General features: G+C 45.1%; 2 protein-coding genes across 2 annotated transcripts; one reads left to right on the top strand and one right to left on the bottom strand.

The window, feature by feature from the left end:
• Window positions 1-916: 916 nt before the first annotated feature.
• tacr1b (tachykinin receptor 1b) lies at window positions 917-2685 on the top strand. The gene is made up of 5 exons (XM_068752636.1): window positions 917-1057; window positions 1232-1407; window positions 1723-1917; window positions 2223-2373; window positions 2485-2685. Exons 1-5 carry the CDS (start codon window positions 1031-1033, stop codon window positions 2683-2685), a joined length of 750 nt encoding a protein of 249 aa, XP_068608737.1. The 5' UTR covers window positions 917-1030.
• A 4833-nt stretch (window positions 2686-7518) lies between these two features.
• On the bottom strand, window positions 7519-15351 carry scarb1 (scavenger receptor class B, member 1). The gene is made up of 12 exons (XM_068752608.1): window positions 15232-15351; window positions 13802-13962; window positions 12858-12999; window positions 12559-12762; window positions 12342-12437; window positions 12151-12266; window positions 11906-12072; window positions 11673-11791; window positions 9934-10007; window positions 9731-9782; window positions 9336-9482; window positions 7519-7611 (listed from the first exon to the last, which is right to left on the bottom strand). Exons 1-12 carry the CDS (start codon window positions 15349-15351, stop codon window positions 7519-7521), a joined length of 1491 nt encoding a protein of 496 aa, XP_068608709.1.
• Window positions 15352-17690: the final 2339 nt, after the last annotated feature.

The following is a 17690-nucleotide window of genomic DNA, read 5'->3' as shown; positions in this document are numbered from 1 at the left end:
GCGAGAAGTAGGATACACCCCGGCTGTGTCGCCAACGCATCGTATTTATGTATCTGTATTTCATTCTACAAGATTTTCTAGTTTTTTTTCTCAGTAACTTTTAATATTCTGATCATACAAGCAAAATTAGCGTTCTTAGTCATATTAATCAGCTGATTATCCATGACGATCCAATTTCACAAATGACTGAGATTTATGTGTTTCTTTATTGAAACACTTTAAAGATGCAGTTCATTCATTCATGCAGCCATCATCTCGTTTAACAGCAATATATATATATATATATATTAAACTGCAATGTCAATCACTCTGTTTAGCTGTTTTCCAGTAAAATGCATTATTACTGTTACCTTGTTGCTAATCAAATACAATTCTATGGCACCTGTTGAAATAAATTTAACGAAAGAAAACAGGCTTTGTTTAACAACTTTAAGGAAACATTTCAGACTGAAAAAGAAAAATTAGATTATGTGTTAGAGACATTCATTAATTGCCCGCAGCTAATTCTCTTGTCTTTTAATAAATGAATATCAACCTGATCAGACAAACTAATCCTGCTGAGATCCTGTTAACTTATGTGTGTGTGTGGGTCTGTATGTGTGTGTATGTGTGTGCGTGTGTGTGTGTGTGTGTGAGAGAAACAGTGTGGGTCGGGGTGCGTCGTGCGTTTTGGCGCGGTGATGTCCTTCAGGAATGGTGCGTAAAGACGCATAAAGACACGTAAAGATGCTTCCGGTGGATTAAGTGTGACTTTCATGACCGTCCGTTTTAGCTCTCGGAGAAGATTCCGCTCCGGTAACGGGACACCGGCCTATTTTTAACGTCACACTCGCAGAAGATGGAGCCTCTTTGTGCCGATCTGAACGCCACCAACGGGACGAACGGCTCCGTTAACTGCAGCGACGGCTTCAACCAGTTCGTCCAGCCGGCGTGGCAGATCGCCCTGTGGGCCGTGGCTTACTGCAGCATCGTGGCGGTGGCGGTGATCGGGAACGTGGTGGTCATCTGGATCATTCTGGCTCACAAGCGCATGAGGACCGTCACAAATTACTTTCTGGTGAGGGCCATTGGCTCGGGAGGTCCTCGCTTTCTTGACCTCCACTAAAATAGATCGATAAAGAACTATCAATGTATTTTATCCCCTTTGTTTTAAATAAAGTCAAGTATTTAAATGTCAAGCTCCAGGATTCATCAGGAACCAGCTTCGTGATTCGTTTCATCCCTCCTGCAGGTGAACCTGGCGTTCGCCGAGGCCAGCATGTCAGCGTTCAACACGGCGATCAACTTCGCCTACGCCGTTCACAACGACTGGTACTTCGGCCTGGTTTACTGCCGCTTCCACAACTTCTTCCCCATTGCAGCCATATTCGCCAGCATTTACTCGATGACGGCCATTGCGCTGGACAGGTGTGTGTTTAGGTGAACTGTGTGTCGTCGGGTAAATTACAGGCGTCTTGTATCAGGGCTTCAGTTTGACCCGGTGGAGGCGCGTCGACAGGTAGTAGGGGACCAGGAAGTGCGCTTTTATCTCGGGAGTGACGTCACTGATCCCTGTTGGGTGAAGGTTCGGTTTGGAAGTTTTTCGTTTCGCCAGAAATCGGGTTCGCAGTAATTTTCCCATAATGAAAATAGAGGAGATCAAGTTACCCAGGAGAGGCTAAAGTAAATGTTCAAATGTACGTGTGCGGTTCATGTTCTCACGCCTGCTGCGATGCTTGCCAGATACGCGGCGATCATCCACCCTCTCCAGCAGCGGATGACGTCCACCGAGACCCGCGTGGTCATCGCCGTCACCTGGATGCTGGCTCTGCTTCTGGCCTTCCCTCAGTACTACTACTCGTCTACGTTCCCGCTGCCCGGACGCACCGTCTGCTACATAGACTGGCCGGAATACGCCACGGTGAACGTCCAGAAGATGTGAGTACCTGTGGGGAACCGATCACAACACCGCTGTTGTCTGAGGCGTGTTGGATATTGTGATGGTATCGTGTCGTTTGGCAGTACTGACCTTAGTTGGTGAACCCGTTTATACATCCTTAGCCATCCCAGTCTCCTCCAGGAGTTCATTCAGAATATTAAAAAACAGCCCCTGCAGCTGATGACTCTGACCGTGAGAATCATCATCATGTCTCCTCGATTTCCTCTGGAAATATCTGTGGAGCTGAAACAGGAAACAGGCAATTTGACACGATGATAATGCATATTTCTTTAATTTCCTATAGCTACTATGTGTGTGTGACACTGCTGATCTACTTCCTGCCCCTTTGCATCATGGGATGTGCGTACACGACGGTGGGTGTCACACTCTGGGTCAGTGAAATTCCTGGAGACTCCTCCGAACGCTACAAAGAACAGCTTCTAGCCAAACGCAAGGTGACGCCGGCGCCGCCACTAAACTCATTTAACTCAATTGTTTGTTTGCTCTTTGAACCCTGAACGAAAACAAAGGGACCATTTGAAAGCCGCCCCGTCGCCTCTGTGCAGGTGGTGAAGATGATGATCGTGGTCGTGTGCACGTTTGCGTTCTGCTGGCTGCCCTATCACATCTACTTCCTGCTGCACCAGTTCTCCCCCAGTTTATTCGAGGAGGTCTACATCCAACAGGTCTACCTGGCCATCATGTGGCTGGCCATGAGCTCCACTATGTACAACCCCATCATCTACTACTGCCTCAATGGCAGGTAGGCGGTGCAGCTAATGTGTATTCATGGCGGATCGAATCCGGACTGCAGATATTATCAAGATTCGGTGCTTGGTGGAGGTCTGCGCTCTCCGGCTGCTTTTCTAGTTTTAAACTGTTTTCCACTCTGCAGGTTCAGAGCTGGCTTCCAGCAGGCGTTTTGTTGCTTTGCTGGAGCCGTGGCCACCGAAGAGCTGGAGCTAAAATCACCACGCTACCTGCATACACAGGTGTGTGACGCTGGCTTTAATTCCAGTTTCAATCAGACTCGGCAGGAAGGCATGACAGACAGACTGCTCTTTGGTTGCTGTGTGATGTCAAACAGGAAGGAGGTGGTCGGGAAGATTTACACCCAGCTGAATGTAAAAAAAAAAAAAAACATTGCAGCCGACATTGCTTTTCATTTTCAGGTGAGCATATATCGAGCCAGTCGGATGGAGCCGGTTGTTTCCGCCATCGTACATCGTGCAACAGAGGAGAGTTCCAAGAGCCTGAACAATCCGTAGGAGTAGAGCTTTCAGTTGGCATGGCAACAAGATGTCAAGGCGTGACGAGCAGCGCCTCAAATGCGTCTTGGTTTTGTTGTACAATCGAGGCAGGTAGCGTCCAACATTGTTGCGGTAAAGCGCGTCAACCCCTCATGGACGCCTTACTTTTCATGTTTGGTGTATCCCGATGATCCGGATCACCATGTGGACGGTGTGAATCCAAATAGGAGGGGAATGAGCTGCTTGGCGGAGGTCTGCGCTCTTTGAGTAGTAGAAATTCGAGCAGCATTATTCCTCTCTTGTGGTTTTGGGTTCCGTCTGAACTCTGAACGGTATGGCCTCCTCCAGCCCGACGGTCCCAGCAGGAACTCCGGTTCATTCCATCATTCTCCGGCAGTGCGACTCCACCCCCCCCCCCCCCCCACCCCCCAGCATTCCCAGGCTGGTGGTTGAACGCGTGGCCGTGTTTGTGCTGCGTGTCTGGATCCAGCACCTGTTGGCCAGGATTAGCCCGTTGTTTTGATATTCTCTGGTGGAGCATTCAAACTGCAGCAGGCTGGACACAGTTCAGCTAAAAATAGGGGATGGAATGGGAAGTGGGGGGGGTACGTGTCTCTATATATTGTGAATGTCAGTCAGCTAGCTTGCAGTTAACAATGCAGAATTGAACTTTTAACTATTATGATTATTGTATATTTGTGTTGATGTTTTACGTTTATATTTGAAGTTTCCCCCAGAAATTAGACGACTGATCCAATCAAGGCGCTTTTTGATTTAGCTGGGTGATTCTCATGAGATCAAGATTTAGAAGGGGTCAAGCATAAGAATTTTTAACATGCCCTTGAACATTTGACACATTTAAACACATACCATTATGTTTATGATTAATGAGAAAATTAAACATTGTCTATGAAATAAACATTCATTTAAAAACGGTATGTGTTTAAATGTGTCAAATATGGTTGGGTAGCAGACCCATTGTCCAAAGTTAATATAATTCTCATTTCCGAAATATTGATCCTCATTACCGACATGGCCTTCTCATTACCGCAACCTGGTCTTGTTTTACAAGATAAGTAATAATTATATTATCATATTTTGTTGACCGATACATACAAAATGTGTATGTTATCTTTTACAAAAGTAATTAAATAAACACAATTATAAATCCTCACAAATGTTTCGGTAATGAGAATTGGAAATTACATGAAATTAAAACATTTAAAAATGTATCTCTCCAAAGTTATATATAGGTTTTAGCATGAGTAATAAGAGTCTACTGTTAACCATATATTTAATGTAATGTTAAGTTGCGGTAATGATAATTTGTCATGGACTTCATCTAAAAAACCACAAATGTTTCGGTAATGAGAATTAATAGGAAATTACATTAAATTAAAACATTTTAAAATGTATCTCTCCAGAGTTATATATAGGTTTTAGCATGAGTAACAAGAGTCTACTGTAACAATGGCCAAAAATAATCCTTTTTAACCATATATTTAATGTAATGTTAAGTTGCGGTAATGATAATTTGTTATGGACTTCATCTAAAAAATCACAAATGTTTCGGTAATGAGAATAGGAAATTACATTAAATTAAAACATTTTAAAATGCATCTCTCCAGAGTTATATATAGGTTTTAGCATGAGTAATAAGAGTCTACTGTAACAATGGCCAAAAATAATCCTTTTTAACCATATATTTCATGTAATGTTAAGTTGCGGTAATGATAATTTATGGACTTCATTGAAAAAATGATGATTGATTATTTTTAAGTTTAATTTAAGTGTTTACTCACCATCACAAATGTATAATCACCTCTCAACCAGAAAGGAGGTTTCTTATAAAGGTAAAGTAAAATGCCTGACCTCTGGAGCTGCTCTGTGCTTCCGGGTTGGATTCGTCTGCTACAAGTCTGCTCTCCAGAGGCGTGGCGCAGTCATCGCAGCGGGCCACTACCAACATGTCTCCTCTAGGGGGCGCAAAATAGCTGTAATCACCACACCTGTTCCATATTACCTAGATATTACTAGTGCATCTACTACTTCATGTATAGAAGGTGAGGTGTTGCATCATTCGGTTTGTTGGTTCTTTAATGCAATTTAATTATAATTTCACATTACATATAATAATATAAAACGTTACATGAGAGAGAAAACAGAGACAAACCTACATCTACCAGAAAGCACTTCACCTCATTTGGCTAATAAAAAATAAAAGCCCATACCTGAGTAGTCCACTGGTGAATCATTGTGTGTAAAGATGCATCGACTACATAAAGCACATGACAGACTTTGACTTTCAATCCTTCCGAGTATCTTTTTAAAGAAGTGGAAATCGTTATCATTGAAGATAAAGGCTGATAAAGAGGTCAAACTCCTCTCCTCGAATCAGTTACGGAACCACTAAGAGGCAGACGTGAAAATTAACCCATAATTACCCAGACTATATGAACAATAGTCTTCTCAAGAATTTAGGAGGAAATTAAACCCTTAAGATTGAGCTGTGCGCTCATGCAGAGAACAAATGCTAGTTAGCTTACATAACAAAATCACTTACCCATTTAATTTATATCTAAGAAAAATAAAGTGTCTCCATTTGTGGGGGGGGGGGGGGGGGGGCGTCACATTCAAGAATTTCAAACTTAGACAACTTTAATATCTTTCATTTTATTACTTTCTTTTTCATCATCAGATATTTTTCCACATTCATTTCAAGAAACACATTCACACAAGGGGTGTAACGGTCCACGTGATGTATTTAATAGTTTTAAAAACAGTCTAATTTGTTACAAATATCACCCAAATGGGTCGCTTTGCATTTTTTAAAATAAAAGCATTTCCAAGTAATTTTTCTACCGAAAATTAACCGAACCAAGCACCTCAAGAAACCGAACCGAAATTACATTTTTGCGTACCGTTACAACCCTTATTCACACCTGCAAAGAGGACAGTAGTGCAAAGATTAGAGCTCAATTCCCTGCTGATGGGCCATGGAGTGTCGGACACTTGAACTCCAACAAGAAATGTAATTTCAACAATTAGTATTAAAAAAACATGAATTCATGTTAGGTCAAGAAATGTTTCCCCTTAATGAAGGCACATTGGCAGTAAATACTGTGCAAAGACCTTTACTGCCCCTTAAATTCCCTTGTGGGGGCAGAAACCTTAAATATTACATTGAAAAAAATCGCCATAGTAACGTTCCATAGATCCACGGAGCAAAGCACAACGAACAAGTTTAAAGGCCGAGCTGGAAAAATGTCATTGCCACTTCTTTATGGAAGATGTTTTTATTTTAATCGTTCTGCCCGAAGGGACAAAACGGTCACAATCCCGACAGCCTCAGCATGAACATCTTGTGACGTGAACAGTACATAATCGGAATTAAACGATTGCCTCCATCCAGGAGAACGTTTTGACCCACCTCCATTGACATTACGGTATGTTTACATAAAATTATTTCACAGAAAGGAGCGTGTATAGTCAATAGTGCTAATGGTGGTTACCAGCGGCGATAATGAGTTTAGTCTCCAGTTTTAAATAAAATACATCAATGACTTCAATTTATTTAATGATCTTTGGCGAGCATTCCGATCTGGTGGATGCAGCATTAACAGAGGAGTTGTGAAATACATGCATTCTTTGAATTTGTATAATTTAACCCCAATTTAAATATTCAACTCATGATATGAAGTCTGCTCTGAAACTGCATTAACATTCATCTCTCCGGTCAGCTCTTACAGATGTTCATCCAGTCGTTGCAGGAGGATTTCAGATTGCGGCAGATACGTTCAGTTCACAATCCTCGCATGCCAACTCGTACGTAAACGACAATGTGCATGAACCGCCACAAATCCAACTGGATCTACGGAATGGAAGGAAATACTTAATCGCGTGCCGATTGGTTGAACAGAACTTCTGTAAACCTTCGGCTGGCTCTTCCTCAACGACCAGAAGAGCATCTCAGTGAACTGAAAATGAACAGCGAAATCTACCTTTGATACAAAAGAACGTACTCAGGTTTGAATTTTCAGTACAAATCAAATGTGGAATTCAGAATTCAATCAAATAATCAATTCAGTTTTACTGTAATTCAGCTCCAACTTCAAATTCTACTTTGAGTTTCAAGTTAAACAACACAAATCCTGAGCATAAAGATTTTAACTCGCTTTTTTTTTAATGCTATTATTCAAGTTTAGCACTTCACATTGAAACGTTTCAGTCTCACCTCAGTCTTTGGCTTTAAGTAGCATAAACGTTACAGTCCAGTTAACCATGGCAAAGAGACATGTTGAGAGCGCCACCAGTGGCTCAGTCCAAAGCACCAGCTGTGTGTGTGTGATGTCAGTTTAGATCTTTTGGTATTAGAGGCTCGCTCTCTTCAGCTGACGTGCTTCCGTTTCCATCTGACGTGGGGCCACCGTCGCATTTATTTCTCTGCGTCAGAACAAGAACAAACAGGCCGTGATGAGAGTTCAGACTTCTAAAATCAGGCGGGTCGTGAACATGGAGACGGGCGTTGTGATGAAGCCTTGGCTCGCAAACTCGCGCCCCAGTTTTGTCGGTAATCTGAAGAGGAATTCTAGAGAAAATGGCCGCAAAGCTTTTCTCCAGAATGAACAGCTCCTGATTGTGGGAAACCAAGAAGCCAAAGACAACCTGCGGGACAGGAGTGGGTCCGTCCCACCGGGCGGCATCACCCAGCAGAACATTGAGGAGTAATCCGGTGCATTGTATACGTGTGTATATGCACATGTATATAAAAACAAGTGTTGACAAGAGTTTTAAAGAAAAAAAATAATAATTAACTCGTGCACAAACAAGACATTGTCACTCACGTGCCATTCAGCGCTCACACCCACCTGGATTATTCATGACATATTTCTCCTGTGTTTGGTGCTCATGTGTATCTTTTAGCATATCTTTATTGGAGACCTAAAAGATGACAAAACTGCCTCATACATCAGCCAATCAGAGAAGAGAACAGACGATCAGCTGCCGCTTCTATTTGGTTTGTGAGAAATCAGCAGGTTTGATTTTTAGATAGGGTATTTTGGGGGGGGCAGGTCGAGTTGACCGTGCAGTTAATGAAGACGACATGCGATTGGTTAGTTTAGTATTGGCATAGTTATACACAGCCCAACCCAATGTAAACTTCAAATAGCGGCTCTTTCATTGATTTATATTTGTGCAGTGATCCAGAATGCAGCTGCTGTTCCACATCCTGCTTGGTTTCACTCTTTTTTCAGATTTGCAGTTGCAGGAAAATTAATTAATTCTTGATTTTGAGTACAATTGGTCTTCAAACAGACATCAAAGTCTGTAGTGACGACGAGCTACAAGACAACAAATTTCAACTCTCCTCCAACAACCAGGCAGATTTCCCAGAGTACAAAATCACAAAGATCAAAATTTGGATTTGGATGATTGAAAGCAGATCGTTTAGGACAGCTTTTACGAACCCCGGGATCGTCCATTACAAAAGACCCACGAGACTTCTGCAAACACAGAAAATCAAAACTTCTTCCAGTGAAAAACACCAAAGCTGCCACCATGGATGGCTTAACATACCCGTCTGCTAAATATGTAGCCGAAACCTGGAGTTAGCCAGTTTAGCTTAGCATAAAGACTAAAAAAAACAAGAGACCAGAGACTTTGACGTATGTGATGTCAAAATAGCCAAAATGTTCTCTTCAAAAGTCAGTCAGGGTGACATGAGACCGTGAAGCTGCTAATAAACAGGGAGGCGTATCACAGCCAATTATGCTGCTTGTGTGGGAGCTGGTTAAGAAAGACGGAGCCGGAGGAGATCGGCTGGCTCCACCTCACAGATGCCGCTCGCTCCGTGCAGTCAGAGGGTTGGGAGTTTGTGGACAAGTACGGTAGGCTGGCGCCGACTGTTACACAAATACATGCCAGGACAGGAGCAGGAGACGCTCATGAAATGTAAAAACTACTAAATCAATAATATCCATTAGATCACGGATATTAAAATATGTCTGGTGATTTGAAAATCAAAATATTTTCTGAATGATCCGACCAAATCTCAGCGTCTTTAGTGCCGATTCTCCTGCGCCTTCCTCCATCCATTGGCGGGACGACATGCTTCATGCCGCACGTACTTGAAAAGATGAAACGCGCCGACGTGCGCGGAGGCTTACCTTCACTTTGTGATAAACCATTGCGGCGATTACTATCGTCACCAGGCCGAGGGCAATGAAGCCATATTGCATAAACTCCATCACAGCAGGCAGAACAACCAGGTTTGTGTGGAAAGTGGTGAGGACGTTGCCGTCTATGTATCCACTCTGAGGACGAGTAGCACAGCGTGGGGATAAAGAGTGTTTAAAACGACTCCAAGTAAAGCGAAATGAGCATTTTCCCCTTTGCCATAAGGGTGAATCAATAATGAAATTAAGATGTTCTACAAATCAAAATTTCATCCCCACCGTAAACTGGTGCATAAATAAAACAAGAAAATTAACAGGAAGAGCCCTCGTTTGATGAGGGTCTAAAACAAAGAAAACTCTGCCAAGTTTATTCCGAATTAGCTTACCTCCTCGAACCAGATCATCGGCATCACCACCTCAGAAATGGTGCCAGTTTCTCTATAAACACAAAGACGCGGGACCTTCAAATGCGGAGGTTGCAGCGGGAAGGACAATAAAAGCAGGAAGAAACCACCTTGACCTCAAACAATGAATGGATAGAAAAGAATACTCGACAAATGTTTATGGTTTAGGGGAAGAGGTCCCTTACGTAATTCCCGGCACTCTCTTCATGTAGAGGTTGAGCTGCAGGCGGACGGAGACGTTCAGTGGGACACCAGTTTGCTAGAAGAAGAAGCGATAAAAAAAAGAATCTCAAACAGGGAACAGGAATGTACACTTAACTTCTGAAGGGCTTAAAACCTCACAGCCAAACTCTGCAAACAAAAGAAGGAAGTCCTGAAGCGCCCGCTCTCCTTTTGGGTGTAACCTTAAGACCAGTGTCAGCCGAGGACAATCCGGGTTTAGCGGCTCGGCCGAGGATAAATACGTCAAAGCGGAAAAGTCATGCGAGACACTAGATTTTTGTCTTTGATTAAAACTGTTGAAAAAAGGCCAGTGTTTGAATTTTTTTACTTTGCAAAGTGAGAATTACTGAATATTCTGCAGCGCCGTTGGAACTTGAACTGTAGAAATGAGTTTGGAAAACTAAATGAGGTCTGGGTATTCTTGTAAACCGGATTATAAAGACTGAGAACAACCATTTAATCACAGAATTATTCCCTGAGAAATTTAAGGAGCCGTTGACCAAGGAAATCCTCTCCATTCTCGTGTAATAGTTAATATCAGATGTGTGCAAAACAAAATAAAAAGTTAATATCCTGTCTTTTGGTGTGGGGGGGGGGGGGGCAACATATGGCAAGGATACAATTGTGGCACGTCTCCAACATCCCATCATGTTTCCTCCTCAGAGATTTGGGCCTCTCAAAAAAAAGGCAACTCGATTTCTCCCCATTTGAAATATTTTTCCTTATTAAAACCATAATTTCCTTCCTTCCGTCCATCTTCTCGGAGACGGGACGATCGCTATCGGCTGCTTATCAGGCTCGCGGCTCACGGGTCCGCTGGAACCGCTCGGCTGGCGATAAGCCAGGGCACACCCCAGATGAGACGCCAGCTCATCACAGGGCCAAACAAAAGACAAACAACCATCCACGGTCAACAACCAACGCAGGGAAAGTGATCCTCGTCACCGTCAGTGAGGAAAGTCAATATTTGGCATTTTTAATTCCTGGAGATCGATGCATGGACCCCAAACCAGAGCCGACGTAACACCGCTCAGCTCAACAAGGATCATTCAATCATTAACTTGACAGGACTTACTCACAATCCATATACACGAGCACGGCAAGAAAAAAAAATGGCTGTTATCAATCCTGATCCATTTATGGGCCAGTTAAATAACTTTCCCAACATCCCTTTGAACGCAAACGACTGAGATCACAGCTCAATAAACCAATTTTCCAATTACATTATCTGATTCCAGCAGATGAGCTTTAAACATGCGCCGTTGCATAAGATTAGAGCTGATTAGAGCTTATGTGAGATTTGCCTTGACAGGGTTTCATTCTGGACAAATCTCTTAGATCAAAGAGCCTCTGAGCTCTCAGAGAAATGCATTCACAGAAGTTCATCTCAGCTCTTTGTCCCTTGATCCGCTTTTCTTTTCTGATTTGTATAAGATCTTGAAAAACATTTGTTTACCTCAATACCTGAACATCTTAAACGTGATAAAAGGGATTCGACCCTTTGCACGCACTCAACCACAAATGAAAACCAAGCCTGTGATATGTAATCAGTCCACCTCTGATCTGCACGTTAACAATCCACGGCCTCAATTACAAAACAGCCCTGCTAGAACTATCAGACATCACCTGCGTGCGTGTGTGTGTGTGTGTGTGTGCGTGTGAGTGAGTGCGTGCGTGTGGGTGTGTGTGTGCGCGCGCTCACTGGGTGAATGTCTATGAAGAGGCCATGCTCATCCTCATTCGGATGAAGGCCATGCACAGAGTCCAGCAGCGCCGGGTCAGCGTTGAAGAAGTGCGGCTGAGAGATGAAGACGGGAGAGTCTGAGAAAACAGAAGCGATCCGGTCACTTCAGGCGGCGCCACGAAGCAGCATCCCCGCTCCTACGAGGTTGCCATGGTGACACGAGGCGAAGGCGTCGACGCGTGCGTACTCACTGTGGCGACAGCTGCTGACGTTCAGCAGGCCAGACTGCCTGCAGGGGCAGAAGCCTTCGTTGGGGGGGTAGACCGTCCCGTTGGCGAACAGCGTTTCGGGTGCAACGAACCGGTAGAGGGGAATCCCCTTCATCTCGCCGGAACGCCGGAAGACCAGCTCCAAGGATCTGAGCGGGAAACACGAGGAAAACGTTCTGCAAGAACCGCCGGAGGAATCCGAGGGGGGGGGGGGGAAGCGGCCTCACCTGCAGGCGTCGGGGCTGTAGAAAGGCAAGGTGCTCTCTTTGGTCAGGAAGGGCGGCCACATCTGTCCAGCTGTTCCATTGATCATGTTACACTCAGGAGTCCGCCAGTAGCTCAGCTACAGGCGGAGGAAGACAGTCAGACACACGGGGGGGCGGGGCGGGGGCGGGGTGGGCGGGGCGTGCGTCCTTACCTCCGTCAGGCCGTTCCAGGAGTCGACCCGATGGACCTTCCTGATGTCGTCCTGCCCGGTGAAGACGGTGAACAGGCCGGTGTTGGAGTTATTGAACTGAACAAGACGGAGGCGAGCGTCACTCGGAGTCAACGTCTCCCGCCCGCTGGCCACGTTGCCAGGGCGACAGACGTATCGTTGTTTGTCCGAGCGCGGTAACAGCGTTCACGCGACTCACTTCGGAAAACAGGCCGAACTTCCCCGTCACCGGGAGGGTGCCGGGGAAGTAGCTGTTGAGGAAGTCGACCAGTCTGCTGTCGTAGCCCCACATCAGCTCCTCCACGGTCCGGTTCAGGAAGGGCCCCTCCCTGAAGGTCTTGAAGGCGGTGCTGAGCATCACGCGCAAAGGATAGGACAGGTGTTGCATCATCACCGCCGCGCCCTGGAAAACACCGGCAGGAGCGAAAGGAGCAGGAGGAGCCGGAGGAGCAGGAGGAGCAGGAGGCAGAAAGCGCCGCACAGGAAGTGACGTCTCACCTGCACCAGCATGTTCGGGATCACGACGACGTCGGATTCGCTCCCGACAGACATCGACGGCTCAAAGAAGTACTTCCGGTATTCCAAGTAGGACACCGTGTTGTTGGGGTGAAATGTGATGTTGTCTTTCTGGATATATTTTCTAAAACAAAAAAAACAAAAAAAAGCAAAATCAAACGAAAGCTCAAGTTCAAAGGATAACGGTTATTTTCGTGAATTTTCTACTGAACCACCAACGATTCTCTATTGGTGGAGGCCGTTTACCTGCACAGGTAAGGCCCCTCTCTCCTGGTGGAGGCCGTTTACCTGCACAGGTAAGGCCCCTCTCTCCTGGTGGAGGCCGTTTACCTGCACAGGTAAGGCTCCTCTCTACTGGTGGAGGCCGTTTACCTGCACAGGTAAGGCCCCTCTCTATTGGTGGAGGCCGTTTACCTGCACAGGTAAGGCCCCTCTCTATTGGTGGAGGCCGTTTACCTGCACAGGTAAGGCCCCTCTCTCTATTGGTGGAGGCCGTTTACCTGTACAGGCAAGGCCCTCTCTCTATTGGTGGAGGCCGTTTACCTGCACAGGTAAGGCTCCTCTCTACTGGTGGAGGCCGTTTACCTGCACAGGTAAGGCCCCTCTCTATTGGTGGAGGCCGTTTACCTGCACAGGTAAGGCCCCTCTCTATTGGTGGAGGCCGTTTACCTGCACAGGTAAGGCCCCTCTCTCTATTGGTGGAGGCCGTTTACCTGTACAGGCAAGGCCCTCTCTCTATTGGTGGAGGCCGTTTACCTGCACAGGTAAGGCCCCTCTCTACTGGTGGAGGCCGTTTACCTGCACAGGTAAGGCCCCTCTCTCTATTGGTGGAGGCCGTTTACCTGTACACGTAAGGCCCCTCTCTCCTGGTGGAGGCCGTTTACCTGTACACGTAAGGCCCCTCTCTATTGGTGGAGGCCGTTTACCTGTACACGTAAGGCCCTCTCTCCTCCAGCATGGGCTTCTCTCCCTTCAGGATCTCCTTGGGGTTGAGGATGTGGAAGAAATAGACGGACATGTAGAATGGAACGGGCACGTCCTTCCACATGGTGTAGGACAAGTCATTCTCCGGATCAATCACTGTGTTCTGACACGAGGGGGAAAAGAACATTTATTATCATCATCATCATCATCATCATCATGACGCCCTTTGAGCAGTGATTAAAAGCTAAAAACCATTTAGAACCTGGTTTCCACGTCCCCGACCGGCTGCTTTACCTTCACTATTTGTTCGTCGATGATTATCGGACCCACGAAAGTCAGAACCGCCCCGCAGAACACCGACAGGACACCCGCCACCGCGCACCCGACAGCCACCTTGGCTTTATCTACAACCATAGCTCGTCATCGACCGCTAAAAGCTCTAAAAGCTCTTCTTCAACCGCTACTTTGCGTCAGCGAGCAAAACGGGAGTGACGCCGCGACGTGCGGGCATCAAACGCGACCTGCCCGAGATTCGAACGCCACTCCAGCCGGTGACTTAAAGCCCCTAAACGAGGTTGTCCGGCTGAAAACGTGTCGCTGTATTTATACTCCGTTAGCCACGCCTCCGCCGCCGCCGCCGCCGAGCATTCTGGGAATGGTAGTTGCCGCTCCTTCAGCACCCGAACGCTTCAAGTGTCGCAGAGATCGCCTTTACTAAAGTTAAAGTAGAATACAGGAGTGTAAAAAATATTACGTTACATGTAAAAGTCATGCACACAAATTCCTGCTTTAATAAAGAAAGCGGGGAATAAAAAAAAAGAAAGTTCTGATGCTACTTTTTCCAAAAATCACCTATTTTTAAACAGGTATTACATTTAATGTCGTTTTTGGGTCCGTAAAACTACATACATTTAAAATATATTATAAGATTTCTTTCATTTCTTTAATTAATCTTATTTATCTACATGTGCTCTCTTAACTCACACGCCCATATAGTTAGACCCTTTTAACACTTTCAAACTGTGACCAAAATAAATAAATAAATAAAATACAAAATGCATTAAAAAAATACATTCTGAAAATAAATTAACCAAATCTAAAAACAATGGATTAATAAAGTGCTGACTGCAGCGACTGAGGTCTAAAAATAGGATGCGACATGATTTTCAGTGAAAACACGGAACTGGAGATTCTGCTGCAACACATGTCAGCAAACAACCCATAAAATCTGAGGCAACCCTTGCATGACTGAAGTTTGTGGTTCCCTTTACTTCAGGATGTGCAGCAGGATATCAGAGATTATCAATAAAGAACATTTCTTCAAAAAGTCGAGTTTCATTTGATTTTAGCCAAATAAATCAAATGTATTAACTAAAAACTGAAATTTAAGTAAATTAAGCATGAATTTCCCCAAATTTAAATCGTGACCTACCTTAATTATTTGGCCCTTCATCACCGCTGGTCCCACAAACAGAAGAACTACTCCAAAAAGTGCGGTCAGAGCCCCAGCAATTATAAATCCAATGGCCACTTTGGCTTTATTGATAGCCATGGCTGCTAATATAGATGGTAGGATTTGAAGATGACGCTCGCTCCAGTCTGCAGAGCCAACCAGCTGAAGGATGAAGGAATTCAGAAGCAGGGCGCTCCGGCCTGTTGGATGTTTATATGCTGCCGTCCCCGCCCACCGCCACCCCCCACTGAGGGCCGTCTGTCCATCCTCCTCTCTTTCAATACAAATTCATATTAAATCATACGAGTCACACTGTGATCAGATGACAGCAGCACAAAGCACATTGGCAGGGAGGCGGCTCAGCTCCACCAGACAAGAAATAAAGTCCATCCTAAATGTTCAACAAGCGTGAAATACTCAGGATTCCTCCTCACGGTGTATTTAATTGACAACAATTAAGAAGTAAGTTATTTTAAATTTTACCTCTTAATTTAAAGTCGAGGTAACTGCATTAAAAAAAACCTACGATCCATTTGGAGTAATCAATTCACCGAAATTGCATGTTTTTTGGAGGTGGGAGGCAAAACCCAGCGGCAACAGTGCTACCCACTACGCCACCGTGCCACCCTGCAGCGATTAATTCAGGATGTTAAATATGGAATGAAATGGGAACACATAAATGTCCATGGATCTATAGGACCCCATCTGGTAGGATTCCCTCCAGAATATTAAATAGGACCATCTAGTCGAGACCCCGGTCAGCAATCACTGGATCACAATGAAAGGAACAATTGTTCAAAGTATTCTTTCGTAATGAAGATATAAAAAAAACTCTCCTATCCGCCCTTTTATTTAATTTGGCACAGCAATTGAATGGCTTCTCTCCGGGGGCCACACCCCTTCCTTTCTTACAGCCCAAGATCATCAGACTCAGATGTGTTCTAGAACTAATGATATCATACTATCCCACAATCCTTAAAAGTCATTCTGGATCCAGATGGTGATCACCACCAGAATCTGATGGATTGTCCCATCGCTCTGTGGAACACCGTCAGAATCCGTCCCGACAGATAAACACCAGCCAAAAAAAACGCAGGAGAGAAATTTTCATTTAGTCTTCGGTTGAACAAAAACTAAAATATATATTCTCCAGTGAAATGTTCAAAGCCTTTGTTTATCAGTTTCAGGAAAAGGGAAGTCACAGGAAACGCCTTCGCCGAGTCAAGGATGCAGCATGTTGAACCAACCAGGGGAAATATTTTTCCCACTTCTCTTAGAACAGTCGGGTTTACCTCAGATGAAGGTCTCAGAAGCAACTTTGTAAAAGCAGTGGATGAAAGCTGCTCCAACATTCCTCTCAGGACAGGATTGGTTTTTATCAATCTTATTTATACTCATTATATTTTGCCATTAAAAAGACTAAAATGACGAAACGGGTCGTCATTTTGGAAGATCGTTATGCAGGGATGCAGAGAGTCGACCTCCTTCATGGTGATTATCAATTAACCAGCCATACATTAGACACCACCAGTAAGCGATTCGTCCTACTGATACAACATTAAAACACTAAAACGCCGCCCAGCCCACCGGTGGGACGCCGTGGACCCGGCGTGTCAGGACGCACCGTCCCCTGTCCATGAAAGCTCCTCAGGGCGATAAAGTTCACCATCTCGTCTGACCGATGGGCCCGATGCGTCACACGGAGTCAGCCCGCTCCGGGTTCCTTACGATGAAGGGATGTCTGGGCGGCGAAACAAACGCTCCCCCTGCTGAAGAGAGAACATTGGTTTGACCTAACAGATCAAACCCTGACCGAGGATAACGCCCTGTTATCCATGGTTTTGGTGAATTTGGGTGATGAAGAGATTCTCTCATCGCTTTACGCACACATGATCGCGTCAGACGCATCACCGGGACACAGGGCCAGTGAGCGGCGGCCCGCCGCAGCCCCTCATCTGATGAGCCTCACTTTGTTCCTTTTCTTTAGAACAGATTTTCCTCGCATGCCTTCCTTCCTTCCTAAATGCTGATAGTATCATTTATTAGAAGGAAGTCTTGATGCCTTCACACGGGTCAGGATATCACGCGTTTCCATTCTGGTGACCGAGGCCTGATTATGCAGGTGATGGAGAATGTTCTCGTACGACTTCAACTGGAGTTTCATCACTTTCTGTCATGCTGCCGAGCACGAGGGCAGCCCCCCCCCCCCCCCCTCATCACACACACTGACTCATTTATGACAAATACATGGATGACTGCGTTATCATCGCAGCAGTACATGCATGTTTGGCCTTCCTGGATGAAACGTGACCCAAAAAACGTAAATCAGATTCTTTAAATCTCTCAAGATTCGAATCCGGTACATTCTTGCTGTGAGAAGATTGCGCTGACCACTACGCCACCGTGCCGCCGTGTGTGGTGACCCAGAATATTTTAAA

Source organism: Brachionichthys hirsutus, chromosome 19 (assembly GCF_040956055.1).
Source record: "Brachionichthys hirsutus isolate HB-005 chromosome 19, CSIRO-AGI_Bhir_v1, whole genome shotgun sequence".
Taxonomy (NCBI): Eukaryota; Metazoa; Chordata; class Actinopteri; order Lophiiformes; family Brachionichthyidae; genus Brachionichthys; species Brachionichthys hirsutus.
The sequence above is the reverse complement of the archived record's forward strand: the minus strand, read 5'-3'. Positions and strand labels throughout refer to the sequence as shown.

Excerpts from the sequence above, each read along its gene's own strand:
- scarb1 (XM_068752608.1), bottom strand. The coding sequence starts at position 15,351 with ATGGCTATCAATAAAGCCAAAGTGGCCATTGGATTTATAATTGCTGGG. Across the intron at positions 13,000-13,801 it reads AGAGGGCCTTACGTGTACAG|AAAATATATCCAGAAAGACA; the intron begins GTAAACGGCCTC and ends TTTTTGTTTTAG. Across the intron at positions 12,763-12,857 it reads TCCCGAACATGCTGGTGCAG|GGCGCGGCGGTGATGATGCA; the intron begins GTGAGACGTCAC and ends GGTGTTTTCCAG.
- tacr1b (XM_068752636.1), top strand. The coding sequence starts at position 1,031 with ATGAGGACCGTCACAAATTACTTTCTG. Across the intron at positions 1,408-1,722 it reads ACGGCCATTGCGCTGGACAG|ATACGCGGCGATCATCCACC; the intron begins GTGTGTGTTTAG and ends GATGCTTGCCAG. Across the intron at positions 1,918-2,222 it reads ACGGTGAACGTCCAGAAGAT|CTACTATGTGTGTGTGACAC; the intron begins GTGAGTACCTGT and ends AATTTCCTATAG.